We start from the raw sequence: 18483 nt of genomic DNA on the forward strand, positions 1-18483 counted from the left end.
TCAGAAGAGAGCTTCGATTCCCCTGGAACTGGAGTTCTCAAGGACGGTTCATAGCCGCCATGTGGGTGCTGGGAATTGTTGGCTACCATGTGGATGCTGGGAATCGAACCCAGGGTCCTCTGCAAGAGCAATCAGTGCTCTTAACTGCTGAGCCATCTATCTAGCCCCAGTACATCATTTATTTACCATGGTAATTGTACAGTATTTTATCTCGTCATCTCCTTAAACACAGTATTAGAAAAACTGATATTAGACGATGACATCATAAATTCTATAAAATGGGGGCTGGGGCAAAAATTCAACACTTTTCTACCCTGTTAAGACTTATTTTATGACTTCCTTATGATAGCGGTTGCTAGCCCTATACTACATAGGATATATATAAATATTGAGTTTACTAAGAAACTGACATCTGAGGGATTTATATTTAGTCTTCAACAACATTTCATATAATTCAACTTTTATTATCTTCATGTTAAAATAATGAAGCTGGGTCATTGAAAGCAGAGACTCTCCTGAGCTCAAACTAGTAAATAAGGCAGTCGGACTTAAAGTAAATCCTGTTGAACATTCAGTTCACAGTATTGTACTTCACACTGTTATGGTTTGAATAGGTTCCACAGTCTCTGTGTTGGTAATCCCCAATGCAACACTGCTGGGAGATGGAGCCTGGTGGAAAATGTGTTGGTCATGATTTCTCTGCCCTCATAAATGAATTATTGTCATTGTTGCAGAAATTGGTTCACTTTTGTCAGAGCCAGTTGATTATGAAAGTGAACTTTGCACCCTCATTCTTTCTTGCCCTTCTGTCTTCTGCCATGGGATGATGCAGTAAAAGGCCCTTGACAGATATCAGCCCTCTGATCTTGGACTTCCCAACCTCCAGAATTGGTTCTTTTTAACTGTTCTTATAAATTGCCTAGTCTGAAGCATTCTTTTATAGCAACACAAAACAGTCTAGGACAATAGTATCATAATAAACTGAAGTCCCCTTCACAACCCCACTCTGCCATATCTCCATATTTCTCCTCCCCCATACTTGGCTACCTTCTCCTTTGCATTTCTGCAAGAGTCAAAGAAATAGTACACAGCATACCAAGAAGGTACATGCCTGTTGCCTCCTTTCCTGTATCAAACACTTCCATAACTAGTCTCCATGTTCCTTGAATGCAGAACAGTTTTCCTAACATGGTTGCAATTTAATTATTTTCCCAGGTGCACCAGGCTACCAAGCAGATGTCTGTTGGAAATAATAACTAGAAAAACTTGAACAATGTATTGTGTGTACATGTGTGTAAATTCTACTTAAAATCATAATTATTCTCTTCCTTCTAAAAATTCTTGAAATTCAGGGTTGGCGAGATGGCTCAGTGAATAAAGGCACCTGCTGCCAAGACTGACAACCTGAGTTTGGTCCCTGGGACCCACTTGGTTAAAAGAGAGAACCAACTCCAGCTTGTTGTCCTCTGACCTCTACATGGGTGCCATGGAACATGCACTCATACACACAGATTAATTATTAATTAATTAAATGAAATTAAAGCTTTTTTTAATTTGGCTAAAACTGCTTAATAAATCAATGGCCTAGATCTGAGTAACTACCAGAAAATCAGTCTTCTCAAGGCACACTCCTATGTGGATGTTATCTATTATAGGCAAAGTCATTTTTAAATAACTAACCATGACTCATTTGGTAGGTACAGAGAAGATTTTGGTATAGAACAAAAATCACCACCCCAGCTGATTATATAAATCCTCCCTAAACATTACCATCCTTCCTCTAATAATAAGGCATAAGGAGAAAAGAAGGATGAAGAATTATTTCCTTGAGCATACTTGCTTGCATTCATTAAGGACTGCTGAGAAAACAAATCACCCACATCATTGGATTGGCCAGGCATGGTGGCACATGCCTTTAATCCCAGCTCCCGGGAGGCAGAGGCAGGCAGATCTCTGTGAGTTCAAGGCCAGCCTGGTCTACATAGTGGATTCCAGGTCGGCTGGGGCTACAGGGAAACCCTGCCTCACTGCCTCAAAAAGACCAATTATATATAAATATATATGTATATATATTTATCTTAAAAAGATTTAATAAGACATTAGAGCCAATATCAAAGTTGAAAAGCCAAATGATAAAAACCAGGAAAGTTAAAACATGTTCACTCTTTATACTGCCTAAACTCAAGGAAGCAGACTCTGAGGCACTTTGGCCAAAAGCCTCAAAATAGGTAGTTCTCAGAGGCTTGCCTTGTAGGTTGGTTTAGTTCTCAAACTCACTGACAAGCTGCAGTCCACATCTGCCCACAACTTTACCACCTGGTCTTGAGCCTCCCAGTACTTATGAGAACTCCCCTCTTTGTCAAACTCTAAAGCCATTGGAAAAGGGAACTCTGGGAATGTACTTCCCTGCTTCTATGTAGAGTATTGGGAGCTCATAGTGAACCTGAATTAATGACAAACCATCCAACACAATCCTTCAAGTTAGCTCAGCATCCACTGACAGTTGATGCTGACTTAGGGGACTAGGTAGCATGAGGAAACTGGAAAAATAGCAACAGATGTTTTAGCTAAAGACTTTTAGTGTTGGCTGCAAAGGAAGTAAAGAAACTATTTTTATGACCAAAAAAGAAGCAATTCATATTTCATAATAACAAAACCATTTCTAAATGTGTGGTCTACAGTAAACTGGAAGATAGAACATGTTGATTGAACTTGAAAATCTACCCAAAAGTATTTCTAAGAATTATGTTTAAGGGTGCTGGAGAGATGGCTCAGCAGTTAATATCACTGGTTGTTCTTGCAGAGGATCCTGGTTGGAATCCTAGCACCCACATGGTGACTGACAACAATCCAAAACTCCAGTTTAAGGGGATCTGACACCCTCTTCTGACCTCCATAGGCATTGCACAACACAGGTGCACTTACATATATACAGGCAATACACTCATACACATGAAGTAAAATTAACAAATATTTTTTAAAGATTTATGTTTAAAGCTCCAACTTTCTAGTGGCATATAATGAAAATAGAGAAATTAAAAGCTTCTAAGTAAAATTTAGAAGAACTATATAGACCCAGGACTCGCAGGGTAGGAAAATAAAACTAATTTACATTACTGCCTTGTCCAGATTGCAAAATTTCTCAAAGGAAAATGGTCTTAGGGCAAAGAATATATCAAGTATTTAACTATAAAACCTTTCATTAAGACCTCAGAAAAGTTTAGGGCAAGGGGAAGAAGGGAGGTTACCTAGCAGAGCCTTTAGGCTAGACAAAGGGACTTCTAAGAATCATAAGGATGTTGTTCCACAGCTAAAATAATCTGCCTGTAAAAGAAAGATGTCATAAAAAGAATTACATGGGCTGGAAAGATGACTTGATGGGTAAAACATTTGCTGTTCAAGCATTTGGATCCCCAGAGCCCACAAAAAGCTGGACTCTGTAGTGCACATCTGTAATCCGAATGGTCCTAAGGATAGATGAGACAAGAGAATGCTCAGAAGCTTGTCAACCAGGTAGATTGTCAGTGAGAAACAAAGCAACCGTGTCTCCAAACAAGGTGGAAGGCAAGGACCAACACCAAAGGTTGAACTCAGACCTCCACAAGAAAGCTATGGCATGCATGAGTGTGCCCATGCATGGTTACACATTTGCATTTACACTCATACACACACACACACACACACACACACACACACATGCATGGGGGGGGGTTAATAATTATGCATGCAGGAGCTGGGGAGATGGCTCAGTGGTTAAGAACTCACATTGTAGCACCCATGTTGACAAGCTCACAGCCACCTGTAAATACAGCTCCAGGGGAATCCAACACACACACACACACACACACACACACACACACACACACACGCACACACACACACACACACACACGTATTTTTAAAATAATTTTAAAATTTACCAAAAAAATACGAATGTGTATTGGAACTGGTAGTGACTACCAGTAAATTTCATAGGGAAACACAAAGTATTTAACAAAATTATGCTCATTGGACTAAAACAAAGAATGTAAAATTAAAATGAGGTGAGAAGTCTACCAAGCTATAAATCTAGACCTTTCACACAAACCTCAGGTCTTCAGACAGGACCTCTCCAAGAACAGCCTGGAATGGGATTCTGGACACGCAGAGTACAGTGAATCTGAGAGCCAAGTTCAGGAGCAGAAGTGGCCCTTAATTAAGGAACTTTCTAGCCCTCAGCAAAGGCACGTAACATTTGCTAGGTGATTTTCAGTGGCTGATGGGAGCTTCCTATTTCATCATTTTTGCAAATGGCTAATGTTGCATTTATCTTTTCTCTGACTCATAGTTATCCATTACGATTTGGGGGATTGATAACTTGTTATTTTAGCCTACAGTTCTTTGAGTCAAGAGCCACTGCAGTCCACAGGAGCTTCATTTGTTTCTCAATCTGATATAAATCTGATCAGACTTTAAGATTAGTATCATGACAGATGAGTTCTGGGGAGTGTGGGAAAGGGAAAAGACATCTGAATATGAGAGAGGTGGAAATCATTGAAGTCAAAAGACAAGCTAAGGAGATCATCCATAAAGTGAGAATGTGTCCTGGTTGGACAGCTAGGAAAAGCACACTGGACATAGACAAAGTTAAATACATCAGGATCTGATGGGGAGGAGTGATTACCCCAAGCCAAAAGCACTGGAAAGTGGCAAATCTGAGAAGCATAGGTCAAGAACCATAAGACAAGCAAGACCCAGCAGACAGTGTGAATAAATGGGGAAAAGGGAACTGCTAAAGGGAATGTGATCAGAATTCCATGGACAGAAGTACTGCAGAGGCTTTGGGCAGGTCCCCGCCCCTCTTTCTGGAAGCAGGTCTCCATGAGAGCAAAGAAGTTAGGGACTTCTTCATGCTTTCATATCCCAGGCCTGGAAGTGCTCCCTAAATTTGAAACTGCAGTCCAGCCTCTGAACATAACTGCATGCCTTCCTTTTCTTTCCTTTTACATACACATTACATGAACCCACATTGTACCTGTTCCTAAACTTTCTCAGGACCCCAGACTAACCCTGGTCTGTTTACTCAGCTTATCACCCTCCCTGGTCTGCTCTTCTCTGAAGGTAATGCTGACCCAGCATCCCCATCAACATCTCCCAGGGCCTTTGACTCTGGTCTGCATCCCAGATCCTGAACCAATACTGACTCAACCAAATGATCTTTCTCTTTGTAATGGAATGCCTAATATATGGTAAGAAAAGCCTGCACCAATATTATTCCAATACCTCTTAAAGTCCTAATTTCAGCGCCCTTAAAAGCGCTCTGTGCATTTAGACTTTTCCAGCAGCAGCAGCACTTTCTCCAAACCATGCTTCATTAATTAGAGCACCCCTCAGTCTGCTAAAACACAGATCTTAGCCTTTCACTTACCTTCTTAAAGATTTAGAAGACAGTTTTTTTTTTCATGATAGATGTGTGTATTCAACTTTCTGCGTGTTGAGCAGGAATCATTTCTGTATTCCATTAAGTTCAATTCGTGTTATCCATTTGGGGCAGTAATTTTTATATTTGGGCTTCCTTTTTGATTCCATAGACCAATAGTGCAGTGGGAATTGGACGTGACTCAACACTGATTTGTTGTATATGCTGAATGAGATAATACTATGATTGTTCTTGGGAACTACTTTTTACTTATTTATGAAACTCTAAAAAAATAAAAAGATTTGTAAGACTTGTGGTGGGGCACAAAATAAAATCTCGCCTCCTTATCATGGTACACAAGCCCATTTATCACAGCATGCAAGGCCATTTATTATAGCATGAAGCCGCTTCATTTCTCCCTCATCTGACCTTCATCTCTCACCTCCAATTTGGCCTTCATAGACCTTTGAGGCATTTATGTGAGCGGCACATCACACTGCTTACTTCTTGCCTGAAGGTGTCCTGCTTTCTTATTTTGTTTTTGCTCATGCTTATCTCTCCTCCTGCAAAGGCTTTCCCTGTTTTATCATGATGTGAGTAGTGCTCCCTTGCTGATATTTCCAAGGTGCTTTACACACACCTTCATAATGCTTCTGCTGCATTGAACAACTGTATTATAATTATGTGTTTAGCTGATTCATTTGGCTGGCTTCCAAAACACAAGAATGATGGTAGTCTTACTGTTTTATTTAAGAGTACGTTTTGGAGAAGGAGAAGTTTTTTACAACTATTATATTAATCAGCATATAAGCAGCATATCCAACAAATAGGAAATTTGGGGGGTTGTTTATTGTTTTGTGGGGTTTTGGGGGGGAGGCTTTTTGAGACAGGGTGTCCCAGTAGTCCCAGCTGGCCTGGAATTCCCTATGTAGACCAACTGGCCTCCATCTTGCCTACCTCTGCCTGAGATTAAAGGCGTGAGCCACCACACCTGGCTCCAGTAAACAGTTCTTCTCCTGACTACATAGGAACATAGAAATACAATAAGAGTAGAAGTGACGTCTCAGAGTTGTGAGGACAGTAAAAGAAATCAGAAAAAAACTATGAAAAACTGCTATCACACGTGGACCTGGTCAGTACTATAGATATCCATCCTCCTGGATGCTTGCTTCCATTAGAACTCACTTCCCAGAGATAACAAAATCTTTATTTCAAAGAAACAGCACTTCACAGGACACATGACCAAACTAGAGCAGTAAGGGAAGAAATTTCTCTCAAGAAGTTATGGTGGTTAAGACCATGAGTTTGCTTCATCAGTTATTATATTGTGCTGTCATTTTAGGCATGTTTGTGAAGTTTCTATACCTGTTTTCTTATCTGTGAAGATACATAATTACCTCATGGAGCAGCTTTAAGGAATAGATAATTTAATATATGTAAAATAATACAGCACCTGTAGAAGCAAAGACTTAGAAAAGATATTATTACTAACCTAATTGAAATAGCAAACTTGTACGTTCTCATAAGGTCTTCCTAGAATTGAATTATATAACCTTACCTGTTTATAATGTTATTATGGAACTATTTGTGTATGACCCACTCCTCCCCAACTAATTATTCACATTACCAAATAAATAACTATTTCCTTAGGAGCTAATAGCTTAGCCCAAGGACAACAAAATTAGAGAACATGATCAAGCAGACCCTTGAATGTAAATAAGTGTTGGATTAAAACATTGAGAAGGGCAGCTGCATCACATGCTAGATCAACAAGCTGCAAATATTCACTCCCCGACTGAAGCATGAGTGAGCTTTCTGTCTGACTGATGAGACTCGGGTCGACTTAGAGTAATTTCCCCAATACAGATACTTGAAATACAGAGTGCAGCCTGTGTTATACCATAGAAGTCACATGTAACCCACAACTTGTCCCTAGTATTGCAATGACATGCAGTGGGATCTTACATAAGAAAGAATATGAAAAAATATGGTGAAAGGCCATGTCTAAATTAATGAAGGTAAAAAATTTGTTAAAGTTCTAATTGTGCTGGGCATGGTGGGACATGCCTTTAATCCCAGCACTGGGGAGGCAGAGGCAAGCGGATCTCTATGAGTTCAAGGCCAGCCTGGTCTACATGGCGAGTTCCAGGCCAGCTGGGACTACAGTACCGGGAGACCCTGTCTCAAAAAGAATGAAAACAAAACAAATAAAATTTCCAATTGTTAAGAGGCAAGGAAAATAAAGCACAAGGAAGTGAAACCCAACTGGGATTGGCTGCTTTCATTTTCCTGTTCTCTTTGCTGTCTAGGAATACAACTACCAAAAGATTGTTTTTTTAAGTTTGATATTGGAAAGAGTTCTGGTAAACTATATTATAATTTACTTGAAATACTTATAATTCATATCTATATGCCATATAGCTATAAAATATGACAAAATGGGTGGGGATTTTCTGGCATTCAGTACTATTTTATTAAGGCTCATTTAAATGATACAATATGACGTGTATACTTGGGAGGCAGAGGCAAGCGGATCTCTGTGAGTTCAAGGCCATCCTGGTCTACATAGTGAGTTCCAGGCCAGCTGGGGCTACAAGGAGAGCCTGTCTCAAAAAGACAAAAAAAAAAAAAAAAAAAAGACAAACTGGAAGTCTCTCTAATACTGAAATGCGTACCAAGATTTTACTGACAGTTCTGATGGAACCTGTAAGCATGCTACATCTCAGACTTTCTGGCCCAATATTCATTTGGAAAATATGACCATATGTCATAACTCTCAGAACAGACTGAAAAGCAGAGGAAGTGGAGGAAAGGGGACTTAAAAGACCTAGATCAGGAAATAAATAATTTTTTTAAAATATATGAAAAAGAGTGATGCTGAAGAAATTTTGAAATTTTATAGATGGTCTCAGTAGAGAGAAGCTTATGAATGTCATAACATTGAGGAAATAGATAAATATAAGAAACAGCCATGGTAATTAAGACCAGAAGGCAGTTCCCTGGTACTCCAGACTGAGCATCATCTGGGAACCTATCAGAAACATGGATTTGAAGGCTCCACACCAGACTTACTAAATCACAAACTATGAAGTTTGGACCCAGGAATATGTTTTAGCAAGCACTCAGTGTGATTCTGAGAGCCACTGGATTTGAGAACTTCTAGTTTAGAATTTCTCATGAGAATTTGGATTTTATTATCTGGACTTGACTTAGTTGTCCTTTACAGATAAGTGTTCTGATGATGTGGGACAATTTCTCAGGTATAAAATAGACAACCACTAATCTTCTAGGTGAAAAGTGTTCATGCATCTTCTAGTATTCAGTTTACTTAGCAGTACTTGGCTTCACAAATATCTGAAAATCAAAATTAAATTTATTACTGGTACCCAAATATAATCAGATAATAAGTAGCACACCATATATATGATTATCCATGTTCTTTAAAAGTACTTGATATATGCAGGAGTGATGGTGCATGCCTTTAATCCCAGCACTCAGGAGGCAGAGGCAGGTGGATCTCTGTGAGCTCAAGGCCAGCCTGGTTTACATAGTGAGTTCCAGGACAGCTGGGGCTACAGGAAGACCCTGTCTCAAAAAGACCCAAAAAAGTACTTGATATAAAAATATTAAATATTTTGATTATGTTATCATAACTATCAACAGAAAACAATACCACTTTAAAGTAAATATAATCTAAGGTTTGTACACATATACTAGCAATTGATTTCTACTCATTTGTCCTTTCCTGAGATACAACTAGCTGCTAAAGAATTATTAAAGAAAAAGATAAAAAGTAATGGGAAATAAAGGATCATCTTGCAAAAGTATTAATCTCACCTGAGTATACTACAGTTACTCTTATTTGACCTTTATTTCAGTGCTGGAACCCAAACCCAGGGTCTTACACTTGCTAGACAAATGTTTGACTACCATGCTACATTCTCAATCCTTATTTCACTTCTAATAAAATAAAATCATAGACTAAAGCAACAATTATAAGCCGTGGATATAAGGTCCTCTTCAGGCAGTAGCATAGCATGTCAATATAAAAGTGAAAGAAAAATGATTTTACCTGAGTGTCATTCTGAGCTCTCCTAATTGGGTAAAAGGGATATTTGGCCACGTATGCCATTATTGGATAGTGTAGGATTATTTGATTCCAACTATTTTTGAGACAGGGTCTCCCTGTAGCCCCAGCTGTCCTGGATATCACTATGTAGGCCAGGCTGGCCTCAAACTCACAACAATCCACCTGCCTCTGCCTCCTGAGTGCTGGGATTAAAGACGTGCGCCACCATGCCCAGCTATTTTATCTTTTTTTGGGGGGTGGGGGGCTTTTTGAGACAGGGTCTCCCTGTAGCCTCAGCTGTCCTGGAACTCACTATGTAGACCAGGCTGGCCTTGAACTCACAGAGATCCACCTGCCTCTGCCTCCCCAGTGCTGGGATTAAAGGCATGCGCCACCACACCCAGCTTATTTTATCTTTTTAAACCAAATTAACTACTTAATCCACAAAGACTATTAGTTTTCTAATTTTCTAACATGATCTTAAAATGATAGATATAGTATTTTTACTTCTTTCCCTTTATGCAACCTCTATATTCTGACAGAAATATATTACAAATTCTTTTAGTCTTCATGAGCCCAATGACAATGTTCTCAATGTAACTTTAAATATAAAAGTATTTATGATTTTTAAATAACATCTTTAGTACAATAGATTCTCACACTACATTACAAAATGTACAAGTATCTAGTAACGACGTACTTTTAAACTTTATCTGCTATACACAAAGAGAAAGATATAAGCAGGGTTAACATAGTTTCTAAAAGCAATTTTATAACAGTAGGGATTTTATTGAATAGTTAGCTAATTTAGTCATAAACATTGTTTATGTGAAACATTTTAAGAAATGTTTTGAAATGCTATTTGTTCCTATTCTCATTAGATTTCTTAAATGAGAAAAAAATCTGCAATCTCAATTCTATTTTCAGTCCACAGAATGCACTAGAAAAAACATGCACATACACTTTTCAAAGCTTATTCTAAGAGGAAGAGAAAAATTCTCACAACTTTCTCTGAACTGTTTTCTCCCTCCTTTGTTTCAGGTGTCCATTTATTCAGCTATATTAATCTTTTAAACAAAATAAAATGGATTTCTTAAACTCATCAGATCAAAATTTGACCTCAGAGGAACTGTTAAATAGAATGCCATCTAAAATTCTGGTGTCCCTTACTCTGTCCGGGCTGGCACTGATGACAACCACCATCAACTCCCTAGTGATTGCTGCAATCATTGTGACCCGGAAGCTGCACCACCCAGCCAACTATCTAATTTGCTCCCTTGCAGTCACTGACTTCCTTGTAGCTGTCCTAGTGATGCCCTTCAGTATTGTGTATATTGTGAGAGAGAGCTGGATTATGGGGCAAGTACTCTGTGACATTTGGCTGAGTGTTGACATCATCTGTTGTACGTGTTCCATCTTGCATCTGTCAGCTATAGCTTTGGATCGATATCGAGCAATCACAGATGCTGTTGAGTATGCCAGGAAGAGGACTCCCAAGCATGCCGGCATTATGATTACAATAGTGTGGGTTATATCTGTGTTCATCTCAATGCCGCCTCTCTTCTGGAGGCACCAAGGAACTAGCCGGGATGACGAGTGCATCATCAAACATGACCACATTGTTTCCACAATTTACTCAACGTTTGGAGCTTTCTATATCCCACTTCTGTTGATATTAATCCTCTACTACAAAATATATAGAGCAGCAAGGACACTATACCACAAGAGACAAGCAAGTCGAATCGCAAAGGAGGAGCTGAATGGCCAAGTCCTTTTGGAAAGTGGTGAAAAGAGCATTAAATTGGTCTCCACATCCTATATGCTAGAAAAATCTTTGTCTGATCCATCAACAGACTTTGATAAAATTCACAGCACAGTGAAAAGTCCCCGGTCTGATTTGAAACATGAGAAATCTTGGAGAAGGCAAAAGATCTCAGGCACAAGAGAGCGCAAGGCAGCCACCACCCTGGGATTGATCTTGGGTGCATTTGTAATATGTTGGCTGCCTTTTTTTGTAAAAGAATTAGTTGTTAATGTCTGTGAAAGATGTAAAATTTCTGAAGAAGTGTCAAACTTTTTGGCATGGCTTGGCTATCTGAATTCTCTTATAAATCCACTGATTTATACCATCTTTAATGAGGACTTCAAGAAAGCATTCCAAAAACTTGTGCGATGTCGATATTAGTTTAGAGAAAGTCTATTATTAAAGGGTGGAGGCCTTATTTGTTTGGGAGGAAATAACTAAATGAATGTAAAGTAATAAAACATCTAAATTTTTAGAGGAAACATATTACAACTGCTGAAATTATAAGAATTTAAATTTATGTTTTAATAGCACCATGAATATAAGATGTACTGATCTGACCATCATTCTAGGGCTATTAAAATTAGGAAATAATTTATGCATCTTATAAATAATATTTTGCCTATGTATTATCTCTAAAAAGCTAACTGCAGAAATATATACTATTAATAATAATGCTTACCAGGTTCATATCTTACAACAATTAGAGGAATTTTTAATTATCATACTTTAATTCATAATTTATTTATAATTCTATTGCTTTGCTATTATTTTATAGAAGAAATATGATTCAATGTAATACTACTCCTGTCCTTTTCCCATTGTGTCCTTTGCAAAAGGGGGAGAGAAGAAAATAACAGCTCTTATTTAGAATGAGGCAGAGTAAAGATGAATCAGTGACCCTGGTATTATCCTTGTACTTGGGCAATAAAGATAATTATATAGTAGGTTAAATATGGTAATATAATTCTGAATACTGAACTCCTGCATATTTAACCTCTTCACTCTGCTTAATGCCAACTTCTAGAATAATATTATCTTAATCATATATTATCAATATTTAAAATCAAAGCCCCAGAGCAGAAGGAAAGTTTATTATACACATATATGATTGTTATATACATTGCCCCTTGTTTAGTTAGGAATCAAATTTTAGACATTAAGTACCCAAAGTTACTCACCATAACTATTATACTTCTGTCTTCTTTAAAATATAAAATCTGTTTCATCTCTATGTTACGTCATCTCTGTGTTACTCAACATTTGTAAGCTCTTTATTTATACTTCATTCTATACCTCTAATTTGAATGTTGTTTCCTTTTTATTGGAGATAATGTAATGGGAATTATTATAACCTTCCTTTGACTTCACAAAAAAAAAATCTCTTGTTTTCAGCTGTTGTAATTAGAATACCTTTCATAAATCAAGACCATTTGAAAAATAACACATACCATACCTCTTCAAGTTGCAACTTTGTGTGCATTATAGTATATTCATTCTTTGTGGGGTACATAAAAGTGACTTACATCATTTTTTAAATATCTGTGAATAATGCTCTCAGTTTAACAGATATTTACAGAAGTATCATCTTATATAAGGGAAAGAGACATACAGGAAAAATAGAAAATACAGGAAATACTAAAATACAAATTCTCCCATCGATGTATTCATAATCTAAAATGAGAAGCAGTACGATATTAAACTATACTTGAATATAGCAAACAAGAATCGTGCAAGTAAGTTATTTGCATAGTTATGAGAGTGTAGGGGAAAAACGGATCACATCTGGTGGAAAAACATCAGGAAAATTTCATTAAAATGTGCCTAAAACAGGTTTCAAATAAAACAGCATTTGGGTAAATACAAGAGCAATGCAAGGACATAGTCCAGGGAGTGGAAACAAAGAACTCAGGCTTTGCCATGCATCATGGCAGGGCACTGAACCATGAGTTTAGCAGCCACTTAGATCAATAAAGGAAAGCAAGATTAAATGGAAAATGCAACATTGTGACTGACTTTCAATGTCAAGAAAAGAAATTTACTGTCAGTTTTGCTGCTATCACTGAGTCATCACTGATTAGCAGAAATTTTACAAGTTCAGTGTAAATTTAAAAGAAAGGGGCGGGAGGGAAAAGTTCATGGTATGGATTTGAGAAGGAGCAGAGAGTGCTAGAGATACTGACTTCTGTTAGAAACCAAACCAATGGTCCAGGTAATGAGTGATGGAATCTTAAACTTCATTCTGGCAATGGAAACAAAAGCAAGAAACAGATGAGACATGGCTTGAAAGTGGGATCCACAGATTATAGCGAGCACTGTAGTAAGACAGCAGGACAGACCACATTATAGAGATTACAGAGCTTCTGAGATAAGGGTTCAACCAGAAGGACCCATTGGTAAATGATGTGTCTTCTGTAGGCACTAAAGACCACTCCTGAACTATGCGAAATATAGACGAGATTGCTCTCTGTCCTGAAAACCTACAGGCAAATAAGGTAAATAAGGCTTCCAGCCATATGCTTTGTCCTCACGCCACTTTACCTCTCTCTATACTAGGCCTTGTTGATGGTCCACAGCCTTCTATCAGTCTTGCCATTTTCTGTTCCCTCCTCTTTTTCTTTTTCCTGTTCACTTGCCAAAATTTGATTCTGTGATTCATTCACTTAAAAGCCTCCCTAAAGTTACAATAATCTGTTAATTATTTCTACACACCTCAGAAACTTACATTAGGAAAACCCTGACACAAAGCACTAACAAATTTCAAGCAAGATAAGCCCAAGTACAGATATTGTCCTCAAAACTGAGTTGGACCAAATCTCAGATCTAGAAAAATAATGTCGTTGCCTTACCTCCCTTCGAAATCAGGGGAGAATCAAGTTCACTTTTTCTGTGTGTACAGAGCCATCGTTTAATCCAAAAGGGCTCTAAGAGAGAGAAATAAGAATTAGTTTATCTGTTTCATCCATATGCTGTGGTCACAGGCTGTGCCATCACCAGTGAACAAAAATCAGTGATAGCTCTTCAGTGCCCCTAAACAGTGGGCAATGTAGGGGCTAGTCATCTCAAATTTGCACTTTCTTTGAAATATATTAACGCCTTACGATTCACTTCCCTGAATTCAGACACTTTATTCTCTGAATGAAAAGTTTTCCAAGTGACTAAAAGCTATTTTCTGAGAAAAAAAGCAACATATTGATTCATAGATTTAAACAACAAGGCAAAGAACAGAAACATAAATATTATGAAAGGTGATTGAATATAAGATATGAAAGTTTACTTCCTACTAGAATCTTAATATACTATTCTTATAACTCTTGATGTAGCATTATATTATATATTGTTATATATAATATAGGTCTGTAAGAATCTTGACATAGCACTATAAAATTAAAGGCATTTTAACTGATCTTCTAAATCTCTTCAAATGAAAGATATATGAAAAGCAAAAACAAGAGACCAAAGAAAATAGTCTGATGAATGTGTGTAAAATTCAGCCCATTATATCCTATACATGTGCAAATTGTGTTTGGAGTGTCACATGCTTATGAAACTCAATTTTTATTGTAAGTTTAGCTTAAGAATGTGGACCATCTAGATTTAAAAGTGTTCTGTTTTGTTTTGTTTTGTTTTACAAGAGACATAGCAGGCCAAATTCATAGCACAAATACCTTACGCACATAGTGGAAACTGGTGGGCCCGTCCTTACTTCCCTTATGTATTTACACCACCATTCTTCCTTTCCCTTCACTGCTGAGTTTGGCTCCCCAACTATCTGTACCCAACCTCCCTAAGACATGCATCTTCTTTGCTTAAGCCATTATGTCAGTAACAAGTTTGTTCCCTCTGCATAGCCCAGTCCCCATAGTCACACCCTCCATTTTAATCTCATGCCTTTCACCAAGCTCTTTTTAAATAAAAATAAATGGAAAAGTAATCTGAATCCAATTGTTAAGAAATGTGTTGATTTTTTTTCCACCAAATACCATGAAGGTAGACAAGATCATAAATTTACTACTGGTATGCATGTCTCTATTTCAAGGATGAAACCAATTTCTCATGAATTAAAGCAAGACTATTTTTGATTTATAGGTCAGAGAATCAGGTGTACTAAATTGTGCAGTAGAAAGGAAACATGAAAGATTTTTTTCCTGATATATCCCAAAGTCCTTCAAAAATAATCCTGTTTAATTCAAAATATGTCCCTATTAAAGTAGCTTTTCCATAAATTTGTTTTTATCTCTTGCTAATTACCAATGTTATTATATTTAGACCCTTATATTGCCAGAAAATATTTCTGAAACCAAATTAAGATTTTTGCCATGAATAAATAACATTATTATGACTGTCCTTGGTCTTTTGAATTGGTATATTTTCTCCCATTATTTATATCTGAGAGAAATATCACCTAACATTATAATAATGTTTGACTATTGACATACTACATTTCCACACAAACCTAGTAGTGTTTGAAATCTATTAGAAAGGGCAGCACTTTTTAAAGTTTAGAATCTCTGATCAGGTTAGAAACCACAAAAATTCCAATTTAGGAATAAATGTCTGTTGTTATTTTTTCAACAGGAACAATAAATCATGTCCACATAGTTTTTCAATAAAGCTCATGCTTCATCATAGTTTGTTTTTGCTGTGGACAGTTTCCACTTCGGCAAGAGCACGGAAGTGATCTATCCTAGTTTGTTTCTTCATTGCTGTGACAAAATACTCTGACCAATACCAACTTGGGGAGGAAAGGATTTATTCAGCTTACACCTACCAGGTCACAGTTCATCAGGGAGCCCAAGGTACTTCTGGGCTCCATAGGGTTTTGGCAGCTCTACTGCTCTGACTCTGCTGTCCACAGCACACACAGATTGTCTCACAGACCCAGGCCAGCTCCATTCTACACCTGCCACTGACCTTGGTGGTTGTCCCAGGGTCCTGGCATTACCAAAAAGCTGGAGACTCCACTGAAGCTGAGGCTACACCTTCACCAATGGCCTCGTCTTGCCTCTTTGGGTGCAAAGCCTCAGATTCTCTCCATGACCCCTTCAGTCCCGGGGCCCTCACTGCAACTGAAGCTGCACTTTCACCTATGGCCTTTCCTGGCCTCTCACAGTGCCAAGCCTCAACTGCTTTCTGTGACCCTTTCACACTTTCAATACCAGAACCATGCAGGAGACTCTTACACATTACCAAGTCCTGCTTCCAGCTAGAGATGGAGGTTCAGGTCCCCTCTGTGTGCTGACCCTGAGGAAATACCTCCCAGAAGATTCCACCACAGTGATGCTGGTCTCTTGTTACTTACGGATGATTTTTCAGCCCCAACTAACCAGCATCAGTTGTCCCAGTAAAGCAAAGGTTTTACTTCAGGTTTTGGTCTCTTCTTAATCACAGCTGATTCTTCAGCACCAGCTGACCAGAACCCACAAATTCTCAACTCAAAATCTCACACAAAGAGCTCTGATAGTCTCTGCTTCCCTTTGAAGCTTCACAAGCCAGTCCTCCATTGTCCACAACTCTTTCAGCCTAACTGTTCCAAGCTCCACAGCAACAAACTCTGAGCATGCAATGGCTTTTCCAGCCCAAAGTTCCAAACACTTCCACAGTCCTCCCAAAAACACCAAGGTCGGGTCTGTCACAGTAATATCCCATTCTCTAGTACCAATTTCTGTCATAGTTTGTTTCTTCATTGCTGTGACAAAATACTCTGACCAATACCAACTTGGGGAGGAAAGGATTTATTCAGCTTACACCTACCAGGTCACAGTTCATCAGGGAGCCCAAGGTAGAACTCAGGGCAGGAACCTGAAGGCAGGAGCTGGAGCCCAGGCCATGGAGGAAAACTGCTTACAGCCTTGCTCCCCTGGCCCCTGCTCAGCCTGCTTTCTCATGCAACACAGGCCCACCTGCCCAGGGGTGGCACCACCCACAATGTGCTGGGCCCTCCCACATCACACAATGATCAAGAAGATGCCTCACAGACATTGGCCACAGTCCAATGAAGGAAATTCCCCAATTGAGGCTCCCTCAACCCAGGTGTGTCCCTACCAGGTCACAGTTCATCAGGGAGCCCAAGGTAGAACTCAGGGCAGGAACCTGGAGGCAGGAGCTGGAGCACAGGCCATGGAGGAAAACTGCTTACTGGCTTGCTTCCTGGCCCCTGCTCAGCCTTCTTTCTTATTCAACACAGGCCCACCTGCCCAGAGGTGGCACTGCCCACGATGTGCTGGGCCCTCCCACATCACACAATGATCAAGAAGATGTCTCACAGACATGGCCACAGGCCAGTCCAATGAAGGAAATTCCCCAATTGAGGCTCCCTCAACCCAGGTGTGTCAAGTTGACACTAAAGCTATCCAGTACATGATCGCTGTGACAAAATACTCTGTCCAGTACCCAACTTGGGGAGAAAAGGGTTTATTTGGCTTACACCTTCTGGGTCAAAATTCATCAGGTAGCCTAAGGTAGGAACTCAGGGCAGGAACCTAGAGGCAAGAGCTGGAGCACCGGCCATGGAGGAATGGTGCTTACTGGTCTGGTTCTCTGGCTTAGCCTGCTTTTTCATACACTTTCTTATGCAACACAGGCCCACCTGCTCAGGGGTGGCACCACCCACTGTGGGCTGGGCCCTCCCATATCACTCATCAAGAAGATGTCCCTCAGACATGGCCACAGGCCAGTCCAATAGAAGAAATTCCCCAATTGAGGCTCCCTCAACCCAGGTGTGTCAAGTTGACACTAAAGCTATCCAGTACATGATCTTACGGCTTTATGTGGACACAATAAAGCTAGCTATGTCTTTCCTCCTCCTTTGCTCCTCACTATCTACACATCATATTACTATTCCTAAAGCATGTACATTTCATATGTGTACTAAAATCATACTATTGGTATGTCCTATCACTATTATGTAACTATATTCTAAAAGAGGAAAATTGTATTTATAACCCCCTCTGAAGAGAAAGAGAGAGAGACAGAGAGACAGAGAGACAGAGAGAGAGAGAGAGAGAGAGAGAGAGAGAGAGAGAGAGAAACTATTTTCTATTATATTAAACCATAACTTTCCAATTTTTGTCCCCAAGATATGATGTTAATATCACAACCTTAGACAGTACAACTTTAAAAACCCCACAGTCCTTAAAAAATCCAAACTCTTAAAAGTCTGTAGTCTCTTTTAAAAGTCTCTTAACTGTGGGTGGGCTTCTGTAAAATCCA

The 18483-nt window shown here is 38.9% G+C and overlaps 1 protein-coding gene across 1 annotated transcript; it reads left to right on the top strand.

The window, feature by feature from the left end:
• Window positions 1–10513: 10513 nt before the first annotated feature.
• Htr1f (5-hydroxytryptamine receptor 1F) lies at window positions 10514–11923 on the top strand. Its single transcript, XM_008832232.1, has one exon. The coding sequence runs from the start codon at window positions 10552–10554 to the stop codon at window positions 11650–11652; it is 1101 nt and encodes a 366-aa protein (XP_008830454.1). The 5' UTR covers window positions 10514–10551; the 3' UTR covers window positions 11653–11923.
• The last annotated feature ends 6560 nt before the right edge of the window (window positions 11924–18483 follow it).

The sequence above is a fragment of the Nannospalax galili genome, unplaced genomic scaffold (genome assembly GCF_000622305.1).
Source record: "Nannospalax galili isolate Female #2095 unplaced genomic scaffold, S.galili_v1.0 scaffold293, whole genome shotgun sequence".
NCBI lineage: Eukaryota > Metazoa > Chordata > Mammalia > Rodentia > Spalacidae > Nannospalax > Nannospalax galili.

Bases quoted from the DNA above. Each gene is read 5' to 3' on its own strand.
- Htr1f (XM_008832232.1), top strand. From the start codon at position 10,552: ATGGATTTCTTAAACTCATCAGATCAAAATTTGACCTCAGAGGAACTG.